At 35.3% G+C, this 26,574-nt stretch overlaps 1 protein-coding gene across 5 annotated transcripts in view; it reads right to left on the bottom strand.

The window, feature by feature from the left end:
- NFIB (nuclear factor I B) overlaps positions 1-26,574 on the bottom strand; it is a 222,057-nt gene that overhangs the window by 24,557 nt on the left and 170,926 nt on the right. For 3 of the 5 annotated variants that reach the window (XM_087822657.1, XM_016214290.2, XM_087822658.1), the window contains exons 7-10: positions 15,314-15,448; positions 12,613-12,797; positions 8,421-8,586; positions 5,221-5,303 (exon numbers count right to left, since the gene is read on the bottom strand). In XM_087822657.1, coding sequence (XP_087678783.1) covers positions 5,221-5,303; positions 8,421-8,586; positions 12,613-12,797; positions 15,314-15,448 — 569 coding nt within the window. The remainder of the gene's footprint in view (positions 1-5,220; positions 5,304-8,420; positions 8,587-12,612; positions 12,798-15,313; positions 15,449-26,574) is intronic. The other 2 variants (XM_016214297.2, XM_016214322.2) reach the window with 2 other exon arrangements.

Raw genomic sequence — 26,574 nt, 5'->3', positions numbered from 1 at the left:
ATGTGCAGCCCAATAATATTTAAAGCTACAATGTCTAGAATTATATAACCTTCTGAATTTCCTCTACTTCCCTGATTCAACTTAGATCTTTTAAAGCTAGGATTTTCAGAAAAGAAAATCACTTTTCCCTTGTGTAAGGTTTCAGTAAATATATATTTAAGGTTTCAGTAAAAAAAATATCCAGTAACTATTTTTACATTAGAATAGTTTATCTGGATCTTAGCCTTTGATAACCAGTAAAGTTATTGAATAAATGAATGAATGAACGATAAAAGACAGACCACAGGAGGTTTTTTTAAAATTTAAGAACTAGCCAAAATGCTAAACATTTGCATAGCCGTTATTTTGACTGAAACTTCCTTTAAATGTGTTTCCTTTCCAACCAGCATATGTGAAAAGTGACCTCTTATCCATTTACATACCTACCCAGAAGTCATATGATAGGGTTTTGCGTCAAGCTGTCAATTATGATAACAGACACAATAAGAACAGCCCAAGTGTTGATAGCCTGCTTCCTGACTTTATTGAAAAGTTTGTTGATAGTCCACTTGTGTTCTTTTAATTGCTTGCCTCTAATAAAGAAAACTACCTTTCAGTGGTTTTAATGTACCTAACTTTGGCTTTGCCATTTCATTTGCCAGGACAAATATTATATAGAAGTTTCAATTAATATATTAATTTTTTTTTTAAATCCTATAGAAGCAACTTCTTTAAAGAACCATTTGGTGTAACAGAAATTTTCAGTGTAATAAAAAGTACTTTCAAATTCTAGTTTCAAAATTATATCAAGAAAAGTGTTCAAAATCTTTTGATATAAAGTAACCCAGTAATTGACATTGGAATAATAGTATTATATAGTCATGCAAGAGATATAACATGCTGAATGAAGCTCAAGCACCACTAAAATCCATGCAATTATGATCAGGAATGCAAGGACCTGAGCTGCTCAGGACATTCATTCATTAGCCTAATAATAAGTAGTAACTATAATCAGGAGCTTATGACTTTGAGATTATGAAAATAAGCCTGGTGTCTATAAAACTAGAGCTTACTTGATTTTGTTGTCTCACTTAGGGAAGGCAAAAGTGACCTCCCATCGGTGCCGTCTAAAATCTCAACTCTGTATCAAAGGTCAACATGCACTTCAACAGCTAGTTCAAATAGTCATCTTTTACTTCTAAATAAGAAGCTCCTTAGCCACAAACTTTTATATACAACTTGCAATAAGGTTTTTATATATGTCATACTGACACATAATAGTAAAGATTTATATTTTTATTATGGCCTTACACTCAAATATAATGTTGATAATCAAGTTAACTAGACCCTCTTATATTACCAAACTTTCTCTGATAGCAAAGAAAGAAGGCCTGCAATTTAGCAAATTCATTATGAGGTTGACCAGATCAGGAATTGGTGCTAATTCAAGTCAGTTGTCTCATACTCGCCATTTAGGCTAAAATTGTTAGACTGGGTTATAATTTCTGTATTTTCTAAGCAATACCCATCACTATGCTCTATAGTTCCACTTTACTCAGAAACAGAACTTGGGAAATGGAGTTCCCTCACTGTCTATCACAATGAATGTGCACAGTGTGTGCATGAATTATAGGAGGAAAGGAAACTGCATTCTACTAGACTTCTGTGAAGCTAAGTCAGAGAGGAGGCCTTGACACTCCTAAAAAAGTTCCAAATCATAAAAAGACATTTCTTAGCAGAAACTAAAGAGTTCAGTTTGCTAAAGCAGGACCCATGAGTTCTTCAAGCCACCACACCATCTTCCAATAGAAAAGATAAAGAAGAATGAAGCTCCAATTGAAGTCCTGATTTTAATTTTCCGCATGCCAATAAGGAATGCATGAACTAAACCAATCACCCCAAAGACAGTCTAGTTTCAGACCTTGGACAATGATTGTGTTAAGAGATAAAGGAAAATTTTAAAGTCCTGATCAGTTGACAAGAGCTGATTATTATGACTAATTAGAATTGTTTTTAATGTCAAATTAACAACTCATTTCCATGAATCTTTTTTTATAGTATTCTTCATGATTATGTGATTTTATTTTTTAGATTCAAATGAGACATCATATTTACAGTGATAGGTGAAATTCCTGTGTCAGAAGAAAAACTAGTATTTCAAGGCCGTTAGCAACCAGTATTAATCTGTAAAAACCATTATCAAAAGGAGCACAGAGATGTATAATTCCTAATAACAACTGCATGTGTGACAAGTTAATGGGTATAAAAGCATATACTTTTAGTATTCAGATTTGCAAACATGAATGTATTACTCTTACAAGTGAAATGCAGGGTTAATTGTAATATATTCCATCTCAATTTAAGAATGCCAATATTCAATGACTATACTGAAAGCTCTGCTTTAATGTCATTTTGTGGAAAGATTTTTATGATAGTCAAAATTATTCAGCAATTTAAAATTTATTGTTAGCTCTAATTTATGTAGGTTATATATTAAAGCTCTTCTCTAAGAAAAAATAGAACTCAACAATGCACATCAATACTTTTCATAACCTAAAAGGATAAATCTTTATAAAGCAGCCGCCAATGAACTGAAGAATGTACCTGGTGACAATATTCATTCTTACGAGGTCATGTATATTAAAGGCTATGGGGAATGTTTAAAAGGGCCCTCTCAGACTAAAACCATTGCCTTTCTAATTTTGAATTTCTCCTAGCTAATATAAAATGATTGATTACCTTTATTTCATGTACCCCTTGATTTTCCTTTTCATTCATCACTGAGTACTTTAAACCAAATGCATTTAGAACCTGCTGCTAGAAGAGTGGTCTCTTTTAAATCTTTGTAAAGTAATGAAAGGACACAGTAAATCAATCTCATTTCTGCTGTAGAAGAGAATAACCTTTACTCTAACTGAAGTCATTTAGACTATTTCTGTCCCTCTTGTTCCAGGACAGTAAACATAAAACTTCATCTCTATGATTCTTTTAAAATTTGAAAGGATAAAAGTAATAAGCTTTTTAACTAGAGACTTTGTTTAGTAGTATACATGTATAGTATGAGAGACATATACATTCATTTTCGTCATGCCTCAAAACTGTAGCTCATTATGAATTTGGCATATTGGGTTTCTTCAATTCAAAAAGGAGCACTAACTCTTTCATTAAATTGAGGACAACTTATCTGACTGCATGGTATTTAAAATTGACCATTCCAGTTTTAGCTATGAAGCTTATATAGTTTTTTCTTCCAAAGATCAACACATATATACTATAAATGTCAACCACAGTTGATCAAAAAATCATATTTATATAGTAAGGTGTCTTACTTGACACTTACATAACAAGTTGGTGGTCTTGATGAAACAAGTTCTGGAACTCATATATATATTCAATTAAAATGTGCTCAGAACCCTGTCTACATTAAGACTCATGTTTTCATGATGCTTGCTAAGTATTCTTGATTTATCCTTGTACATGTGAAAGGAGACATAACTTGTATATAATGATTTTTTTGTCATAATTACATGAAACTCTAATGTTAGTTAGTCATAGTGTTAAAAGAATTAAAGCTTCCATAGGGTAGGGCATGGAGAGGGGAAGATTGTTTCTAAATACATGGATTTGTTTATAATATTCTAAACGTATTTGGGGTAAAAGGTTTAAACAATGGAGGCACCTTTCTATGAATTAAAAATTAACTGGAAATTAGAGATGTGTCATAAAGAATGCAAATCCCATGACAAAAATATTTCTGAAAATATGTGGAATGATTTTTAAAAGAACAAGTTTCTAAACCTATAAATCCTGCATATGTTTTTTAAAAAATACAATGAACATATACATTTGTCAAACAGAACCATATTATAGTAATTATAACACATTTCGTATTACAGCAATTTTAGAGGTGAAAAAAAGCAGCATTCCAGAGAATTATGTTAAAAAGCCAATGGCTGGCAAAACCGCTAATTATTACTTGGTATTTTCATAACTGTGTACAGATGTTTTCAGTTAGACCTCACTCTTTTGTTTTGTTTTGTTTTGCTTTCTTTAAACCTGGCAAAACGTCAAGTATCTTAAATAAGCTATCGTCTTTATGATTTTCTCTGAACTCTGCATGGGGCGACCTTTCATATACGCAGTCTGGCACCTCAGCCTGCAACTGGGCAGGACTTGGGAATGCCCCAGAAGCACAGTGAAGACAGGCACAGCGAGTGTAAGCTGAGGGGGCAGGTTTAGAACAAAAGCAGCTCACTGAGTACCTGTGCAGGCCTACTACCTATGTAAAAACTCACACGTATGCACATACAACTAGTATTATCATTGGAGAGCAGGTCAGCTAATACCAGCTCTTTCTTACTCATCATAGCCTATTTTTCCCTAAGTAATATTTTGCACACTGCTAATTTCAAACTGCTCTGCTATCAAAACTTGAGCATAGCAAACATATGCATCATAAAATATATTTATATTCTGAAGTGGTTAGAATTATTTCTGTTATCCTGTAACTGGAATCGTGGGATTTCTGTGTGGGTATGGTCCATGCTTTTGACTGTGGCTAATTTGTTTATAAGCCACCATTAATCCTGGCTGTATATTTTCACAGTCTGGGTAAACACTTCATTTGCATTAAATTTACAGCATTAATGAGATGTGAAATTTAAAATGCTACTTGAAACATAAATGATGTAAGAAACCAGAACCAAAAAAAAGTGTTTTATCACATCTGAAATCAGTAAACCAATTTAAACCTATTAAAATAGGAATGATGTGTCGCCTGAGATTTTAGCTTCATAACTCATCTTCTTGGATGAAAGTAACAAAATGGGGAGTAAAACATCTGGAAAATTTGAAAGAACTCAAAAACACAAATAGTGTACTGCTTCTACTCTAATCGGCTTTTAAATCAGTTTTTAAATTTTGTCTTTGAAAACTATAGGCTGGTACCTTCTCAACAGCCAGTAAGACTGAGAAAAGTACCGTTTGGTTGAAATACTGTGATTCCTAAATGTCGTCGATATTTGCTACAGGAATGAAAAAGGTCTTGAGCCAATTTGAGAAACCCTGTTCAGAGAGGCAAGAAACAAAGGATAAATGAGAAAATAATTTGGAAAATGAAATGATCAGTTTCTTTCTCAGAAGCCCCGTGAGCCCGTTCTGAGTCCAGATCTGAGAGAGCACGGAGGAAGCACCAATGCGAAAGCGTGGCTACACCGTCACACCTGGGTGAAACTTGCCCACCTGTTGCTGATGTAGGAAGGATGGGTCTCTTGGGCTTAGTCCCACATATCGATTGGCTTGAGATGTGCCTGAGGCTGTGTAGGCTGATTAAGGAAGAACAAAAACAAAGATAAAAATTGTGAACTATCAGAATGAACACCCTCTCCATGTCAATGAAACCCAGAGAAGTGGGACTAGCAACCAAAAAAAAAAAAAGTGTCTCTATTTCTCTTCTCTTTTGTCTGAGTGAACACTGAGTGATATAAAAGAAATGGTAGTTGACCTCAAAGCCACTACTTTATCCCCCGCCCCGAAAATCTATCCGGTAAATCATATCCATCCTTTGGTGAGGGCATCTCACACTTACGTGCTCCAGTTAGTCTTGCAGGAGTCCCAAGGACTAGCTAAATAAAAGGGATCTTTTCCTAGATGGACCTTTTCACTAGATATTAATTGTCTAATAATGGAATAATCAATGGTGACCCCTGATGCTAAATGTAAGAGCAGACTGAAAGTCTGTCAGGAATGAGTGAGGTTTTAATGATTGGATGTAAGCAGATGCGCTTGATGATATAGGATGAGAAACGTCTTGCTTAAAAGTCTCGCTAAAAAGAAAATCTAATATTCCTAACATAGAGAAGCCTATTTTTTATTATATCATATAGAATGAATTAGCTCAGTATTTTATTTAATGGGAAAATTACCTTAAGTTGGAGAGAAATGTTTTTTAAAATTTTTCTTTCTTTCCCACAAGCACAAAAAGTCTATTTCTTGTGACTGGAGGTGATGGCATCTTGTCAAAATATATGGCCACCAGGTAGTAAATACATATGGTGGATACTCCTTAAATTATACGGCCTCACCTTGTACTAAGTACTCTTTGTACATGTACTTTTTGGTATAGAGTGAATTTTCCCCCTTCCCAAAAAAGAAAAAAATCTCCCTATTCCTAAATATTTTTGTTTCTTTCACAAGGAAAGAACTAATATATCTTCAGCAGTCCCACTGCTTCAAGTCATATTAAACAGAACTAAATGTTCACCATTTATGTTACATTTATAGGTCTGAAAAAACTAAAACGTTTGGTTTAAAACTATCAGATCAATGAGAAATCCAGACATCAATTTTAAAAAGGTTTTTTAAAAACCAATATATTTCATTCTGCCATGTTCATTAGGTCTGCAGAATCTGATTTATCGAGGCATTTTTAGGTGAACTTTTTTAAATAGTGAAGATGCTCACAATTCACCCTTTAATTATTCCTGGAAAAGGGCCCACACGAGGGCAGCCATATGAGCCAGTGGCCCCCAGTCAGAGTCCAGGTCTCCGGAATTCAATGCACAGTTGGACAGCCATGCCTCACCATTACAGAGCTGGCACCAAGTCTGTGCTTGCAGCCATGAAACGGAGGCTTCTGTGGCTTCTGTGTTATCTTTAATTGTACTGACTTATCAATTCAAAGACCAATTTCTCATGGTCAGTGGTGCCTGGGAAGCTGGAGCTACAAGTGTGTTTCTAGGAAAGAAAAATAACACGGTATATTTTAATGCAGGAGTGGAAAATGGACTGATGCAGCCATCTTTCGAATATTTTGTAATGTTATTAGTCAAATCCAATTTCTTTTTGATCAATCTGTATGTGAGTATAAGAAGAATTAATTAACAAACAGGCTGACTGTACTCCCATAAGTGAGCTGTAATAACTTGGGTCTGTAATTCCCTTGAATCTCATCTATTAATATCATTATATGAATAGGTACCAGAAGTTTCTGGAACTTGGTTTTGATCATTTATCCTGTGATAGTCTTTGAACTACTTTTACAAAAGTATTTGTTTTCCATTTCCATTTATTTAAATTGCTGGCTTGTTTGTTCAAAGATGCTAAGACATCCACTCTTAAACTCTGGATGTATCATTCTAGTGATTGTAACGTACATATCTAACCTTCAGAACTAAAGAATTTTTAGCCTTCATTGTTTGGGTCTCATCCATCTAGACATTCAGGAAAGTGTTCACTAGTGTAGGATTCTTTACCAACAAATCAATTACTAAGCATTTAATGATTATTTATGGGAATTAAAAGCCTACATGGAATTATTAGGTTCTGGGGCCTCATGAATTTTGAGAAAGAAATGCTGAATTCATTGTATACTGAAAGCATTGTCCAATTTTCTTATAGGTTCCTTCCTGGGTTCCTTCCATTTTTTTAAAAAAAAGATCATTTTTCCAATAGCAGAGGAAGAGTGAGCCTGTGGTGTCTCCAATTGGCTCTGCAATCTCACATAGAAATTTCCAGAGCATGGGGATTTCCTTGCTCTAGGTAAGATCACGGAAGCTCTGAATTTAAGATATAGCACCTATAATTGACGAGGAGCTTGCTAATTCCTCCTGACAGGAACTTCAACCATTCCACTCTACCCATCTGTGTACACCAGCTTCAGTTCTAGGAAGCTGGTAATTTGAATAAAGCCAATTGAAAAACTGGGCTGTAATTCCCTGTGTACTTATGAGTATTCTATGCAAAGAAGCAAAGGAATCATTCGAATTATTGGTCTGTGCTATGTAAGTTCACTGGCTAACTCTCTGACATTTAAAATGTTAAGGCCACGCTAAAAAGCATAGTACCTGATGTACTATATGATAGATAAAAAAATAAAAATAAATTTTTTTTTAAGTTGAAGACAAAGAAAGTGCAGGTAGCTTACATGTGCCTAATACTACTAAGCTTTGAGGTACTTTCTGCACACAACACTGTGTGATTGTTTCTCACAATGACATACCCTACAGTAATATAAACATGCAATTATCTTACAGAGGCACTGATTCAGTCTGCCTTGTGAATGGGCTTGATTCCTATAGGAATGCCCCAGTGAGCAACAATTATCTAATCTGTCTTTGGGTGATATAAAACCCTTGTACTCTGCATTATGTTATCCAGTGCATTTTCAATGTAGACCTTGAACAAGCAGGCATGACATTATTTTTGTTATAGCTATTTACTCAAACAATTAGGCTTCTCCCTTTTCAAATCTGATGCACTGACTCAAATTTGATAAGAGAGAGCATGTGATTACCAGGCCAGGAACATGCCTGCTGGTTCCACGTAAATGAGAAATCTCCATCTGGTTGGGTAGCTGGAAAAGTTGCTGTGTTTTCCACCTTGGACCAGATATCCAATGGTGCCTTTGATGGACATTTCTCATTTCCTACAGAAATACTTACTGGTTGCTGTAGGTGAAGCTGCCTCACCTTCAGTGGATGTAGTGATGGGTTTAGTATCTGTCATGGTCAGGGTCACAGGTCGCACTGCACTGGGATGGGGAGAGGGTGCCAAGACAGGAGTGAAATGGCCAGGCACTTTCCCTACTACTTGACCACTGCTGTTAGGCTACAAAACAAAAACAGAACGCCGGGTGAAACAATCCAAAAGGCAGTCACGTTGTCCAACAACTCCACTTGGCACACCCAGCCGAGTGGACCCAGCACACTGAGTAATCGCCATGCACGCCCTCTCAAGCCTGCATCCAAGAGGTTGATCAATGGTTAGTAGTAATACGAAGCAGCAGCATTTGAAAGTCTTCACCTTCAGAGCACTTCATATAGGTTAACTGTCTTTACAGCACCCCCAAGAGCCAAGCAGAACTAATCTTCATGTAGTAGTCCAGAAAGCTCAAGTTGAGACTTAAATGCTGGTCCTTACTGACGTAACGTGAATTAGAACCAGTGCTTCTGCTCTGCCCCTCATCTTCTACACTGAGTCAGTTATGGCTTTCAGAACACAGTTTTCACCTGAATGATAATATCAGTGATACAAGGAAAACAAGAATATCTAGGCTATCAAACACATCAAACTGAGTAATTTCTATCAATTATGGTCAAGGCCCATTCTTCTGCACACAGAACCTCTAGCTGTTGCTCACACACAGCTACACTCAGACATACACATCAGCAATTTAAATTCTAGGATCTCCACTCAACTTTGGATGATTTAGTAATACAAGCAGAACGATATTTAGAGCATTTAAAACTTCAGATCCATACAATGATATAAAATGCTGAACTAGGTCTGACCTTATACCTACAAATAAAAGATTTCCATAGGAAATTAAAATGTGCTGAAGTCAAGCGGAGGGCAATCAAATGCACTCTGTTATTTGAGTTCCTCTTCCATTGCTGGGTATGAAGAGTTACACAGAGTGTTTATTGTTGACATTTGTGGGAATTAACTGAGAAAATCCCCTGGGCAATGACAGAAAAGATATTATTATCTGAGCTTTAGCCCCAGGTACAAAAATAGTGTCTGTGGTAGGAGACAAAATCCTAAAGGTACACTGTTTGAAGAAACACTTGAATGAATTTTTCTAGACAGAGAATGCTATTTTTAATTAACACTCATGTTGGAATTCTCCACTGCATGGTGTACATAACAATTTGCTATGAGGGCATTTTCTACAAATATTTAGTCTTAATAATCTGCACTGCTAAAAGCAAAGAAAGCAATGAAGCAGAATATTTATCTAAATACCTGCACGTAATTTACAAGTAGACATTTTAGAGAAAAAGAGGAACAGCTAATAACACTTAAATACTGTAACTCAGAGACACAAACTAGGGCTTCGATTGAGCTCCCCAGAGGCCATATTATTTATTCTATAAAGAAAATGGACTTCTTAAATATCCTGACTATTCCATCACAAGTAATTTTAAGCATTTAACTTTATGTCAGGAAAATTGACCAGAGTTTCCCCCTACAGAAGCCTATGAGAGTTATATATTTAAACTAATTTTATTTAAAATATTCCATTAAATAGCATGACTGTCTCACCCTAATTGGTGTAGCAGCAATGTAATTAATCTCCAAACTGCTGTGGGGAGGACAAGGCACCTCAGTGGCTTGACTTAACAATCAAAATCAGTGCCGTGCTGGACGACACTGGGAAGAAAACCCTGGCTACAGGTGAACAAGTACTCTTTTTCTTTTTCAATTTTTAAACCTAAAAAGGTTAATATCAAGAATCCATTTCGAAATGCAAATTAATTGGTTTTGAGGTGGAGTCAAACATCAAAGCAGATATAATGTTCCTTCAAAAAAAAATCTGCAGTGCACTACAAAATCCCATTTTTCCTTTCAAGGGGAAAAAAGTTTGTTTCTAAAGTAGACCATCAACTTCTAGTAATCTGAACACTGCAAAAGACTGCTTTATATATCTCACTCAAGAGAGAACAGAGTCGCTCTATCGTTGCTGGTACAGTCAGTGGTAAAAAGCATTTCTGTATACTGTGTCCACCAAAGCAGTTAAGCAGTACCTACCTGAGAGCATGGGACAGAAGAATGACAATAATGTCAAGAAAAGGCTGTGACAGAATATATCACCTTGCCCATTCTGCAAGCTTTGTCTACTGAAGCTGAATCAACGTGAACCACAGATGATTCATTTAAAAATAATAATAAAAGCAACAGAGAAATCGAATTCCCAAGCCAACACAGTCAACCTCTCTGAAACTTAAGATTCAGAAGGAAGAGAGGGTTATTTCTTTTCAGTTTTCTACTAGTTCAAACAGACGAAGCTAGACTATAAAGCTTCTCTTTTAACGCTGCCAATAGATGAACTTTCATACTGTAGATATGAAAAGACATCTCATCTGAAGATAAACTTGAACAGCATTAGGAAAGGATTATCCTACTTAGTCCATTGCTCCTGTTGTACAAAATCCTAAGAGGGGATTTTTCTGTTAATTGAGATGAGAGTAAGATACTTCTCTTAGAAGCTGGATCTTTACCTTGGAAATATGAAGAAAAACTGAGAACAATATAGTCAGATTATCACCTAATATCCCCTCTTAACTTATAAAGAAATTGAAATATACATAAAACAAGCACTGAATAATTAAAGAAATGCGTAACACTAAGGGCCTGATTTTAATTTGCATAATTTTTCCCCTAACAGCGCCTAATTAAGACATCAGTTAAAAAAAAAAAATCCAATGGAACTCTTAAGATTTTCCACACTGAATTAACGTTAAGGACTTTTAATGGATGTCTTAATTAGACTTTGTTATTCATGGAAATTCTATACAAATTAAAATCAGACCTTGTGCACACTGTTCCCAGCTGAGTCTAGCAGAATGCTCTATGGAACTGTGACTTTTGAATCCATGCTCTAACAGTAAATCTTATTTCTAAACTGACAGACTAAGATCCCACTGTTTTACTTAGCAAGTAGTATTACAGTCATTAAAAGCGCCACACCATTTGGACATTCTCTTCTAAACTACAAATAGTTTAACTTCAAATTCAAAATTTGAGAATGGTATACTTAGCTTAGTATTATTAGTCAATGGAGCTAAAAGAACAGGTAACTTTCTAAGTAACCCAAACGGCGTTGGGCATGTTGTTATTCAAAATAAAACATTCAGAAAGACCATTTTGCTTCATTTTAACCATTAAATTAAGTCTAAAGGTTTTTGGTTGTGTTTTTTAAAGATATTTCTTTGTTAAATCTAAATTAATACACACATACTACTTACTGGCATTTTAAGAACTGAACAGCATTAATAATGGAATGTTTATGAAAATCCCTCAGAGCATGAAAAGGTATAATAAGGAGTCTTCGGCGTAAAGCGGCAAAGCCAAACACCAGACCACATGATCAGAATTGCACTGCAGATTTGGGATATTAGGATTATTGACAGACCCAGCTTTGGCACAAGGACTATCTACTTGACTGTGGAAAATCTTCTTATACCAAATCTCTATGAAGCAACCTCTTCACAGAAGAAACCACATGTTTAGGGAGTGAGGAAGGCACATGAGTCACTACACTCAATGAATCCCTAAAACCACTGCACAATGTTTACCAAAAAAAAAAAAAGACACTTCTGGTAATGTCACTCATTATTAAACGTAGTCGTGTCTGTGCAAAGAATATTCAAGTAGTCATCAAACACTGAGAATGTTTACATTACCAAAGCTTATTTTAATACCTAATAGTTAGTCTATAAATACAACTGTAAGTTCTTTTGTGTGTGTTTATTTTAGCACATACCTTGCTCCTGCCTGAAATAAGCACTTTGTCCCTGTGTCAAGCCAGGTATTTCAGAGGTGTGAACTCCAGCTCAGAGCTTTTTTGTCAATGGACTTTCTGCATAAACTTTCTCTTCAGTCAATAAAAATCCCAAAACATCAAACCAAAAACATCTTCACAAATGTGCCCCTTTGGGGCAACATACTTCCTACCTGTCATTCAGCCACCTTTAAATAAAAACTTATTGAGTCACCAAGACATTTCCTGAAGATGGATTTCAAAAGCTTGTTGTTCTGTCAGACATCACTGTCTGAGTAAGCTCCATGTCTTAGAGTTAGACCTGTTCCATCTCCCTTAAGCCCTAATCTTATTTTCTCTCTCATTTTTACCTGGCTGGTTTGCGGACTGGATGGGTCATAAGAAGGTACGTAGTTCTTCAGAGTATCCTGAGGATTCAGGTGGGGAGGATATCTGATTGTTGGATGAGAAAAGTAGCTCGATGGGGCTGGAGGAAGAATAGCTTGTGTTGGAAATGGCAACGGTGAGGGTGGAGGTGGAGTTCGAGTTGAGATGACTGCAGAAGATACAAGAGGAGAGAGAGACTCGTTAGCTGTTTTCTTTAATGTTCCATTCTGATCCTAAAGTATGCTGTGAAACTATAAAAACAATAGCTATTCATTTTCCCCCATGATTTAACCAAACTCTCCTAAAACGGCAGTTGATCTTTTACTCTTACTCTCAATGCCAGTACTGCTAAGCACACACAGACACAAACACACAACCCTCACTATAGGGAGTTAACAGTCTTGCTTTCTAGAACTATGAATGACTAAAAAAAGAATTTTCTTTTTCATAAGTTAGGCCAATACTTCATAAAACATTTCTGTAAGCAAAGTTATTCCCCATTAGAACATGTTCTTTGATTAGAAAGTCTTTGTCTCATATAAGTCCAGACCAAGTCACAGCATTAATTAGAGGGCAGAGGATCCACAAATTTCTACCAAAATTCAAAACAGAAGTGTAATCCAATTTTAAATAAATATTTTCGCTATACATCTGAGCTGGTAGTTGGCTAAAATGGAGGCCGATAATTAATAAACAATAATGTCCCAAATAATGACCTGATCATTGTATAAATGCTTATGAATATTTTAACATAGAGCCTGGGAACTCTTTCTCCTAATAAAAATGTTTCTTTCATAACAAAAGAGTTACATTCTTAAAATATGTTTCTTCCTACTCCAACTTTTACTACATGTAGCTTTAAAGATATTAAGATAAGACCAAGAATAAAACCCACAGAAATGTGAATTTATACTTTCATATAGACATTAACTTATCTATAAATCACATATTTTATAAAGGGAAATAATATATAAAACATATGCAATGTGGGCAATGTTTAATTGTACTGTAACTTTTCAGCATTAGTATGACCACAATTTATTGTTTAGTTTCTGAAATATAAGTCTTCAGTTTGAAAAATGGGGAAAGAATATAACTGCATGATCATTATCTCTGTAACGTTAAGGAAAACAATCATATAAGTACAAATTAAGAGTACCAACCAGTATACTGCATGTAGAAGTGAAGATTAAATATCTGTTTTTATTTAATATTTCAACCCAAACCATAAGAAATACCATATGAAAAATGTTTAGTGTTTTACGAGACAATGTAGCAAACAATATGAAAAAATAGATTCTTTCCATGACCTATAAATGAAAATCATCTGGAATAATTTACCTCCAACTTTGTAATTATGTGCAAAAAATAAAAAACTTTTTAAGGGATATGGCTTATCTTCCCCAATAATGTCCAGGGCACTCAGGATCTTCTGACTTGTCGTTACAATGAAGATTCCTGGGCCTAACCACAGACTCTCCAGCTGAGGGCTTCTAGGGGTGAGGCTCGGGACAGTGCATCTGAAACAAGCGCCTGGTGTAATCTTTCCTCACACCAAGGTTTGAGCACCTTCCATCAAAGGGATGCACTGCAGAGAACACTTACATAGTTCTTCAAACTCCTTATTAAAATATCGCTTTATTTAAGAAGTCCACACTTTTGAAAGTATAACATAAGGAAATACAAACACCTAAGTTAGACTGGGCTTCTTTTTTAATTTTTTTTAATTTTTATTTTTTATATATCTTTATTGATTTCAGGGAGAGGAAAGGAGAGGGAGAGAGAGAGAGAGAAACACCAATGATGAGAGAGTCATTGGAGATCGAGCCCACAACCCGGGAATGTGCCCTGACCAGGAATAGAACCGCGATCCCCTGGATCCTGGGTCGACCTCACCCGCTGAGCCCCACCCAGCCGGGCCAGACTGGGCTTCTTTGCACTGGGTGTCAAAGTGCTTTTAATCTCAGCTCAGCTTAACCATGCTCTTCACTCATATTCGTACACAAACCCTACAAGGTTATTGCTTATGTTTATATTGATTATTACTTATGCTCACTTTGAATCTTTGAAAGGGGATTTAATATTAATTGTTCCTTAATGTACAGATATGAAATATTGGATTCTTTGTCCTGTTTAAATTAAGATATTGGACATACCATCAAGTGTACTAGCACACAGAAAAAAATGTGCACATAAAATAATTGTCAAAGAAAAGTATCTCTTTTATTTTTCCTGATTAATTTCATTCCCAAATATTGATTTTCATATAGAAAATAATATATACAGAAATAGCCTCTGTATATCTTAATGCCTCTGGAAATACTCTAAACTCAGCAACATACTGAAATGACATCTTTCCTTGGTAAAATATGTGGAATTAAGACCAACCCTGAAGCTATATTTTATATAACCATGTACCTCATATTTTCTAATTTCTTGTGACCATAATCTTTCTAATAAAGACAATTTAAAGATACATAGATAAATGTTATTTAATTGTATGGCTTTGATGATCTTTCCTCACATACTGATAAGAAAAAAATATCTGATCAGATTGTGACCCTCCCTCTTTTGGTTGAGAAAATATGGCCACCACAGCTATAATAAGAACTTCTGCTCCATCCCTGAGGGTTTGGGCTCTGCAAAAAAGAGGGAGGCTTCTCCTCTATGCTTGAAACTCCTCACCACTGTGTGCAACTCCAGGTATTCCGGGATGGTGGTGCTGGGGGAAAGTGCTCAACCTTGGGGAAGAATCCTGTGGAGATGTAGAGCTGAACAGCGGCTTTTCAGGCTTCTTCATAGTAGTCGGAGAAGACATATCTGTGAAGGAAGAGGGAAAAGCCCAAGCTTTATGACTTTCTAAAGCTACAAGGTTCGTATTAACATAACAAGAGATCTGATTTCCAACATTTTATTATTTTTGTGATTTTGGCTCTTTTACAAAATATATATTGAGGGCCAAAGATCCAGCTATGTTGTAGCTTTCAAATATGTGTCAGAAACAATCTCCATGGCCTCATTAGAATTATTATCAGAATGATTCCTACTAATAAGTAAATCAAACTTCTCAAAAACTATCATGTTTCCATTGGCCCCTTTGTTCACCTCAAGGTCTTTCTTATTTTAGCATTTTATTCTTAGATTTATACTATTCGGGGGTTTGTCTTTTGACTTGCTGACTACACAGTGGAAAAAATAGAGGAAAACCTGGTGCGAATATGAGAAACAACCTTTGGGTACACTGGTAAGTATATCATTGATTTAACATCTTTTATGGAAAACTCATTACTTGTATAGAAAAAAAATGCATTCCTTAATTCGCTCATTCTGCAAATATTTATTGGGTTCCTCTCTTTGCCAAGTAAAGTAAGGGTGTTAAGGAAAAAAAAGTAATTGCTGCTGGAGGGATACGCAGTGTCAGTGAAGAGAGAAATTATATGGAGAGCATGGTGGTCAACAGTTGAGAGGGAGGAAGTGTGTTGAGAGCAGGGGTGTTGTGTTTGCCTCTACTTCTCCAGCCTCACTACACAGGGGCAGTGATCACCTCAGCCTCCCCAAATGAAAAAAGGCACCGCCAGTGGCACCATGTTTAAAATGTGGATGGGATGACATACTCAGAGAGAGGAAATGTTCCCAGGAAGGGGGCCATAAACATGCAAGTAGTACAAACAGTCTGGAATGAAGTACAAAGGTAAAGGAAGGAGGTGAGCAGATGGCAAGGAGTCATGGGTTTTATGTATAAATGTCTGAATGCTTCCTCCAATGGGGGAAAGCTATTAATGGGCAAACTATGATCACATTTACAGTTTAGAGCAATCTGTCCAGAAACTACATGGAGAATGAATTAGCCAAAATGGAGACAGCAATCATGGAGACCACATAAGAAGATAGATTAATTAATATTTTCATTCATAAATATTTATTGAAGGCCTAATTCATTCCAGACACTGTACAAGTTACTGGGGACATAACAGTGTGTCAGGTTCAGTTACAACCTCAATAAAGTTTAAAATCTCATGAGGGGATATGACGAGTGAAAAGGAATTACAAAACAGTGTAAAACGTGCCATATTCTGGGATGCATTCATTCAATCATTCACTCATTCCACAAATATTTAATACTGCCCAAAAGTAGGTCACAAAAACTTGAAATTAAGAGTGGAGACAGAGCTATTTTCAACAGGTGTGCCGCAAGAATTTTTAAAACATACAATACCTGACTACTACTCAGTCAGGGTCACTGAGCTCTTTTCCCTTAGATTGTCAACACAATAATAGCCATCCAGTGTGGATGAGTCAAAACTGTACCCTTTTTTTTTTTGTCAGATCAGCAAAAAATATAATATTATTTGGTATGCTGTAGAATTTTAGCAATTAGTTTATGTGTGCCATGAGATGAAAAAGGTTAAAAATCTCTGCCATAGATAGTTAAACAGAATTAACCCAATTCAATTAATAACTGACATAGAAGGTGATCATCTTAGGTGAGTAAAAGATTGTATCATGCAGTTAGTTGAAATAGGGAATTCAGGAGAAAACTCCAATTGGTAAGAGAGATGGACCCTGTTTTCAATACCCTGAGCAGTGTTGATTTTTATCAACATTATAAATTTATAGTAAAATATTCTAAAAACCATGTTATAAAATTTATATTTTTATTATCAAAATTTTAAAAACATACACAAGTAGTATAGTAATGGATACTCATGTACTCATCACCCAGCTTCAATGATCAACTCATAGCCAATCTTATTTTATCTTTGCCCCATCCATACTTCCTCCCTGTGTATTACTTTGAAGCAATTCCTAGGGATCACATAATTTCACCTATAAATATTTCAGTTTGTATCTCTAAAAAAAGTAAATTTTTATTAAAAGAAAAAACGCCAAAATGTCATCACACATTATATATTATATATATAATGTACATTTTTATTTATTAAATTTTTGACATCAAAAAGACTATGTGGTGCTATTAGTATAAGAAACTAATTATCATTGCTTTACCATTTGAAAAATTACCTGAAGTCTGGTAAAGGCACCTAATAAAATTAAGTATGTTTCCAGCACACTGGAAATTAAAGAATGAATATGCTACTGTAAAGACAGTAGGCTCATAGTCAACAAAAAATGATGGGTGTATTTGTAGCCAAAAGCTATAGTTTATGACTAACTGGCTATACTAACCTATAGAACTTTAATGAAAAAGTGAACAATTTTCTTATATCTTTCTCAAAAAGAAAAAACAAACAAACAAAAAAAGAATTTTTTAATGAAACCATAGCAATTAAATGCTGTTACAAAAACAAACAAAAAAAACAGAAAAATTTAAAACCATTTAAAAATAAAGCAATTTCATTTCAGCTAAGTTAACTTCAAAATGCCAAAAATAGCCATGTGATTTTAAAAGGTAATACCACAAAAATATAGGTTTTGGCCTTATCAAAGTTAATCATAGATACATACATTGTTAGAGGTTAAAAATCCTCTATTTCATCCCTCACTTTATAGATGATGTAATAAGTTGCCCTCCCAAATTTTTAATTTAAAATTAACTCTTAGAAAAAGAAACTGGTAACTTTTTATTGACACTCTTATGCTCTACCTGTGCTTAAATAAAAATTTCAAATAAAATCAAACTGTGTATATCAGTTCTAAAGACTCCCTAGTATAAATAATGAAGCATTTACTGTACCTCTTGGTCTCTAGTATAAGTAATAAAGCATTTACTGTACATTCAAAAACAATTAAATATGAACAGCGCTTGGGAAGCAGAATAAATTTCATTCCAGTTGTCATTTCTGTAGAAGGTCAATCAAAGCTATTGCAACTACTGTAACTATTTCAGAATTTTCATGAAACCCAGCCAAATTCACATGAGTATCTTTCTGTAAAGGACACATAAATCAAGGGTGTTTGTACAGAAATTTAAGAATATAGGCAATTATGTGTTTTTTGAGAAATAAAGCCTTTGCATTTTCTTAGTCAAAATTATATGCTTGGTTTTATTAAGTAACTATTATAGGTCCATTTATTTTTCTGGTTCTCTTTCAGGCATGCACCTTCGTGTTGAGAGCACACAGAAGAGTTATAGAGGCCAATGTAGCAGAAAGAGAATAAAATTCACTCTCTCCAGGTCGAAAAAGGGAGCAAGAATTGTCTCCTCCTTAAACAAAAAAATTAACTTGCGATAGTAAAACTAAGAATGGGAAGATCCTCTGGCCATAGTTAAATGATTTTCTTTTAAAATAAAGAATTCTAGTATTAGAAAGTAGGCTTAACTGCTTTGTTTTCCAATTAAATGAAATTAATTTGGAGTCCATTAGTCAATAAAGATATACTGGTACACAGAACGTGCAGGGCACTATGCTAAGTACTTCGAAGGACACAAAGTAAACCCTCCCCTCAAAGAAAAAAAGACCTTTCTGGTTGGAAGAGGGAATAAAAATAAAAGGTCAATTATCTGAGAGAAGTAAGGGTAGAGTTTCTAGCTATTAGATTTTAATCATAAATCAAACCAGTACTGTTTTGATTTTAATTTTATTTTGAATGTCTGCAGTCTAATAGACTTCATGCCAAACTGAAAAATGATATCGTTTCTATTTTTAATGCACTCATAGGCCACAGAAAAAAATGTTTGAGGAATAAATATATAGGAGAGATGGTTTTAAGTGACCTTTCTGTGAAGAAAAACAAATGTCATGCTTTTCACAATCTATTGTCCCTGAGCAAGAAGAATAATACATAAAAAGATTATGTTGAAAATAGTTGAATAATAAAGCTGAATAATATATAAATATATAATAAGTTGAATAACAACAAATACATTATAATGCACAAGTTGAATAATACATGAAATAAAGAAGCTGAAGGGAGAGGCAAGATGGCAAGAAAAAGATTAGCTGGTGCGTCTGTTGGTGGGAAGGAGGCAGGAGTTACTGGTGGCTGGTGAGAAAGAAGCAAAGGCCAGTGAGGCTTCAAATGGGACAAAGAAATTTAATATGATTTAGAAAGTAACCATTTATAAGTGAATTCATTTTAGAAGGGGACAAGTTCCAAGAGTTCTATTTTTTTCTGTTCTTGTAGCTTCCATTAGGCCATGTGTACCTGGTTGAATCAAGCATTTTCTGCCAAGTCTCCTTCTCAGGCCTTCCTCATCATGATTCATTATCAAAACAGTAACTGAAATCATCTCCTTCCAAATATCTTCCTCACTTTAAGATCTACCATGCCACCACATTTTTATATAAACTTTCCTTATCATTCCATTTTATTTAAACTTTAGCTCAGTGAATTTGCTTATGGCCTCCTGGGGGAGGAAGAAACCAGGGGGAATGTGCTTCTAATTCTGTCCCTTTAGTTGCATATGACATTCACGTCAGCTAAAAAATTATATGTCTCTTTACCCCCTTTTACTCCATGTATAGAACAATGTTTTATCCATTGAACCAACCTGGTTTATTTTCTCCTAGGAACTCTGGAGGTCTAGATCTCCCAAACGATCTTGTGTTGCGTCTCACATTACTCGATGGCTTTTTCATTATTATTTTGTACTTGCTTAATCCATAGCATGCATATATATATATACACACACATATTTTTTTAAGTTGACTAATGGATTATCCTATAGAAGATAATTTTATCAAAGACACAAACATGTGGATGCTGGAAGAACATGCTAAGAACATGAAAAGAATTTTTAGAAATCTAGGATTGAAAGAAGACAGAATAGATAATGCAGACACTGTATCTAGGCAGTTTATTTTAGAATCTCTTGCATGGTAAAGAGGCTGCTTGGTGGAATGATAGCTACTAGTGTAGCATGAGCAAAATAATCACAGTCAATATATGTTAAAATGCATGTTCATGAATAGATACCACCAGATGCGAATTGAATGGAAAGCAAAGAGAGACAACAAAATCAGTCACTGAGTTTTTAATAAATGTGACAAACTATGGCGAGGCATGCAGGTCAAGGTGTTTGTTAAATAAGACCACCTGTTCCCTGTCCTGGTGATGCTCACAATTCAACTGAGAGGATAGACATTAAATATAAAAATTCATTAAATAATTGCAATCACGATACTATTAGACTATAGAAAGGATTCCTCTTAATGACAGAAGATTAGAAAGGCTAATCTAAAAAAAAAAAAAGGAATATTTATACTGACAGTATTAGTCTTCAGTGTCTACACCCATACTTACATTTATAATTGGAAAATTAGTTATGGCTTTAGAAACCAACTGTATAGTTAAATACATAATAAAAATCACCATGTAAGAAGAAGTTCAAGTACGCTAGTCATATAAGCTGAGTTGGTTCATTTAGAGCTTAGCATACCTTTAAATGAGTATTTTTCAAAATAAAATTATCAATAATTCTTCCCAGCTATACTATAATTTTTTTAGCACTGTGATTTATATACATCCTAAGCCCTGATGTGTCATTCATTTCACAGCATCACTTCAAAGGGATAAAGGCTTAAGCAAATAAAGGGTTAGATCAAGTCATCTCCCAACAAGGTAATTGCATCTACAAAGGAAGAGCGTTGCTGTGAAGCACAGCGTATGTACCCAGCTCATCGGCAGCTTGCACAAATGGCGCTCCAGATGTATATCTGCTCAAGTCAGCCCAAGGCAACAATTTTGATCAATTCTAATGTGATAAAATGCTGCAGGGAAAGTGTGCAGAAACGTGTTTACGTCAGCCCTTAATTAAACTGTTGTTCACTTCCAAAGAACCTTAGGAAACACTAATGAGACACGAGTTTTGGCAATTTCTTCATCAAAGCGAAGACCCCTTCCTCAGTCTGTAGCAGCCTGTCATCCAAGTCGCTCCCGGGATAAATGTCACATGGCACTCCAATCAGTTAGACACCTGTTAGTAGAACTTCACTGAAGTCAACTAGTGATCTAGGGCAAGCTCCAGCAGCCACCTCAACACCTGCCTGTCTGGGACACCTGCTCCTTTTTAACACAGAGGAGAGCAATATGTTAGCTTCTCCAATATGCTTGAATAGATTAAGGTTACAAATTGCATTTCTCTTGCCTAAATAGAAAACACATCATTTTCTTTTTTTTAAAAAATTAAAAAATTTTTAAATTTCTTCCCTTTAATGACACTTATGGTACTCAACTATTTCAAATAGATTATATAGGAGCACATAAGAATTCTTGAATTTTTGGAGGCCATTATTTTCAGCACAGACTAACACTAAATTAAAATGTATGAACTGTGCCATTCCTAAGATTTAGAAAAACATATTCTATCTGTTTAACAAAGAAGCAACTTGTCTGAAAATATTATAAAGTTCAATCCTTTTACATATTCCTTGTCTTCCTTATTTACATGCCAGACCTGCAAGCAAGTCTAAATGAACCCTTATAGGTACAAGTCACCGTTTGCTGGCTTCTCTTATTTTACAGTGCTTAAAGTTAAGGTATCCTTTTTAAAAATACATATATATCTTTATTGATTTCAGAGAGAGGAAGGGAGAGGGAGAGAGAGAGAGAGAAACATCAATGATCAGGGAGTCATTGATCGGCTGCCTCCTGCATGCCCCCGACTGGGGATCGAGCCAGCAACTCGGGCATGTGCCCTGACCAGGAATCGAACCATGATCCCCTGGATCCTAGGTCAATGCTCAACCACTGAACCATGCTGGCCAGGCAAGGTATCTTTTATTACCAACTGCTTAAGAAGTTATAATCACGGTTAAAAATATTTTTTTTATTTTTTATATTATCGAGCTGCTGTACAAATATTACTGGAGTCATTTTGGCAGAAGAAAACTCAAGGTACAGTGAAGACAGTAGGGGAACTTCTGTTAACTTTGCCCCTTTGGTACGAACATGATACAGACCAAAGAGCGAAAGTGTGTATGTGGGAACATTTAGCTTAGAGACAGTGCAATGACTAGGGTTTGACAAGAATATATTATATTGGCTAGTCTTACTAAATTAATATCCCTTCTAGTTTTCTAGGTTTATTTTTCAGACACTTTAGACTTTTATAGTTTTAAAAAGTTTTATAGATTTACAAATCTCTGGACATAGAAAAGTTCTTCAGAGATAGAGACCAAACTCATTGTTGGATGATGGCAAAGGTGGTCAACACATCCCTGACTTCACTGAGCCTCTGCCAAGCAAAACAAAACACTGAGAGTGAAAACCAAACTTCAGTTAATCTGGGGAATTGCTGCTTTCCATTAAAATGTTGGGGTGGAAGCTTGAAGACAACATGAAAAATGACTGAATATCTGCATAAAATAACAATACTATTTATAATAAATGAGAAGCTACCAAATCTAGTGTGCAGGACGAGTTTGAGAGCTAGAAATCTGATACTTTTACTTCAGGCCATAAATCCCAAATCTGTCCTGAGACAAGGGAACAGCTTGGGCCTTGTGCCCAGAGGACGCGGAGAAGGCAGGGAAGATGCTCCACCAGCTGAATGCTAAAAGAGACCACGGTCTCCCTTCCTCTGCTTTTGCCTTGTGGCACATCGTATTGAGGAGAGGAAAGTTTAGAGGTTATTTATAACTGTATGAACAGTATGTAAAATACTACCATTACCAAGCCTACCAGATCCCAGACCAAAGCTTTGCTGTATTTATTTCTATCAGTGTCCCTGTGGAGAGCCACACTGACCCTTAACTTGAATAAATTTTACCTAGAGAGAAAGGACTGATGGTGGGGAAGTACTCACAGGGAGTGTGCCTGCAGGAGGAAGAAAGTAGGCCCTGTAGGCTATACCTTTACTAGAAAGCCTTTACCATCCCTGATTTGGTACCATTTTCATTTCCCCATTTCCTTCACAACAAAATGGAGCTGTGCCAGTTCATGGGAAGAAAAGATGGGATGTGATGCCCAGTGGTTTCAATGAAATATAAATTATAAAAAAGAGGTTCCTGGGCAGAATCACAAGGCCAGAGAGACACGATTATTTAAGTATATTTCAGAGGACATATTTCAAAATTGCTTCTTGGGCCATGTGCTACATTTAAATATTATAGGTATGACAGTGGAGTCAAATTAAATAGGCTACTCAGGCACTGCTGGTGGGAATGTAAATTGATAAGACCTCTCTGGGTTCTGTGTCAATATTTAGCAAAAGCCTTAGAAATGGACATAGCATTTAACTCAGTGATTCTACAGTAGGAATATAATTATTCCTTTAACAAAATTTCTTTGAGCATCTACTTGATGACTTCATGTGAGGCCGTATGCTAGGTACCGGGGAATACAAATAGAGCTAGACAGAAATAAAATAACCACATTTAAATACAAAGATTTGCATTCAATGATGTTCACTGTGTCTTTATTTATCATACAAAACTTGAAAACTACTTAAACATCCATGAGCAAAATAGATTTTTAAAAATCTATAGTGCCCTAGCCAGTTTTGCTCAGTGGTTAGAGAGTTGGCCTGTGGACTGAAGGGTCCCGGGTTCAATTCCGGCCAAGGGCACATGCCTTGGTTGCAGGCTCGATCCCCAGCCCTGGTCAGGGAGAGTGCAGGAGGCAACCAATTAATGTGTCTCTCTCACATTGATGTTTCTCTGTCTCTCTCTCCCTCTCTCTCCCTTCTATTCTCTCTGAAAAGCAACGGAAAAAATATCCTCACCAGGATTTAAAAAAAAAAGCTATAGTATAGTCCAAGGGTGGCACAGTTTGGAGTCATTATAAAGTAGAAACTGAATGACATGGCAAAATGCCGTTATATTATAAATGAAAGACACAAACAGAAAATAATTTACAAAATAGCATATATCATATTAAGCACAATTAAGTGCAAAAATATGCGTAAGAAATTCATTAAAAAACACATAGAAAATAGACTGGCACATAATACAGCCAGATATTAACAGAAGTTATCTGTGATTATAGGTTATTTTCATTTTCTTGTTTACATTTGACAGTTTACTTTTCAAAATCCCCCACAAGCAAGTCTTACTTTATAATAAAAAATTGTAAAATACATATTTGGGGGGAAGAAAATACTCCCTGTAACTCTACAGAATTTTATAAATAGTTCCCAATGATGGGTGGACAATCTTGGATCTTGTTACTGTGCCCAACATTTCACTTTAAGAAAAAAATACCTCCCACTGGTCTTAGGCATTGGATGCTGCAAAAATATAAAATGAAATACTTAAATGTAATATTTGCAAATTTAGTTGGCTAACAGCAAAAGAATGTATTTTGAGAATACAAGTGAAGGAAAGAGAACATCTGAATATCTGTTTCTAAGGATTCTTCTAGATGCAAAATTTTACCATTGGGTGGCAAATGCAACTAAGTCCTTCCCACACACTCCAAGCTAACAGAAAAGCTCTGAATGTTATGACAAGACATATGGACTTAATCCCACTACAGTAGTTTGATGATGATGCCAGATGATCCAAAAAATAATTAGCTGCCATGTTAAGAAAGCATCTCCATATATATCATATTCACACACACATATATATCATATTCTAAAATAACTGAAAAAATGGAAATCTACTTTAGGAGAGTATACAATATCTTCCATTAGATATCTCAACCTTTTTAAAAAGTGAAATGAGTTCTTTTTAATGGAGAAAATGTGGTAGCCTTCATGTTAAAAATTAAAAGTCTTACTTTATCACTGAATTATTTATTTAATCTCAACTATACTTAAGCACATGACTGTATTCCTCAACAACTTAAAACATTCTGTCGTAGTTTTAAGTGTCTCTTCAGAGTGTTTTCCAACCCAGGCACAGTAAGTAGCATGTTACTACAAGTTTCCATTTATCACATCTCTAAAAAAAAAAGTCTCCAGGCTACACCTACACCCAATTCAAAGTTAAAGCTCTAACTCCTTTGAAGCTCACAAACATCTTCCTTGAGACGTTAAAAAAAAAAGTAAAAAAAGAAAACAAAAAAAACACACCTTGGATAGCTAAGAATCGTGTTAAAAAAGCGAATACTGAATAAATGAAAACCGCTTTTTAAAAAATACTTCAAAATGCCTTTGCCCATTAAGCAATTTCATTTTAACAAACAATGATAAAGTGTCTTGGGTGAATTCAGAAAAACCTAATTTGAAAGAAGGAAAAACAGCAAACAATTATGCAGGATTTGGAGTATACTTTAGTCGCTTATTAAATACTGGCATAGGTAAATAGCTGCTATTCACCAGGCCTCCGGGGAAAACCTCTTGGCGATAGAAGCTTATTAGTGTTAAGCATCTGAGAGCCATGGACTATAAAATAAAATCAATACCGTAACCTTAACTGTAAAAGTCAGAAAGATACTGGAAGAGTTCTAATTTAACAAGATTACAGATGAGTTTTAGAGGAGAACATTTGGGGAAAGCCATGCATTTAGAAATATTTATGCTACGAGACATCTCAAGGTTTCTGTTGTTACTAATGCCGTTATTATCTGCGCTGGTAATGGTTAGGCTTGATTTAACTGATGTGCTACTTTAGTGGATTTACAGTAAAGTCCTAGAAATGATCTGGAACTTATTTCAAATAAAATCATTAAACGGAGGTGGTAAACTAATTGCTTAGGAGCAATTATGATTTGATGTGGTTTAGTGTGATAGAGAAAGAAAAAAATCACGAAAATTTTAAGGTCCTCAGTTCAGCAGCTCAATGCAAATAGGATTACTCTGTACAATATTCCATTTCTCTTAATGGAAAAGTAGTCAAAACTGGTATAAATTGTAGTGTTTAAGTTCAACCTAAATCTATATTTTTCCTCTAACAAATGTAAATGAAGAAGAAAGAATATTCTGTCAATGAAATTACTATGATGGCATATTTATTATCCTAATGGTTTTGAAAATCGTGAAATTGATCAGTAACAAAACCTCTATTTAGTAATGGACCAATTACATTTGTGAGATAATGTCAATGAAACAGAATATTGTCACAGGATAATGGTCTCCTATTGCTGCATCCCTAGTCATT

The sequence above is a fragment of the Miniopterus natalensis genome, chromosome 12 (genome assembly GCF_054644295.1).
Source record: "Miniopterus natalensis isolate mMinNat1 chromosome 12, mMinNat1.hap1, whole genome shotgun sequence".
NCBI lineage: Eukaryota > Metazoa > Chordata > Mammalia > Chiroptera > Miniopteridae > Miniopterus > Miniopterus natalensis.
This window is presented reverse-complemented; position numbering and strand designations above follow the sequence as displayed.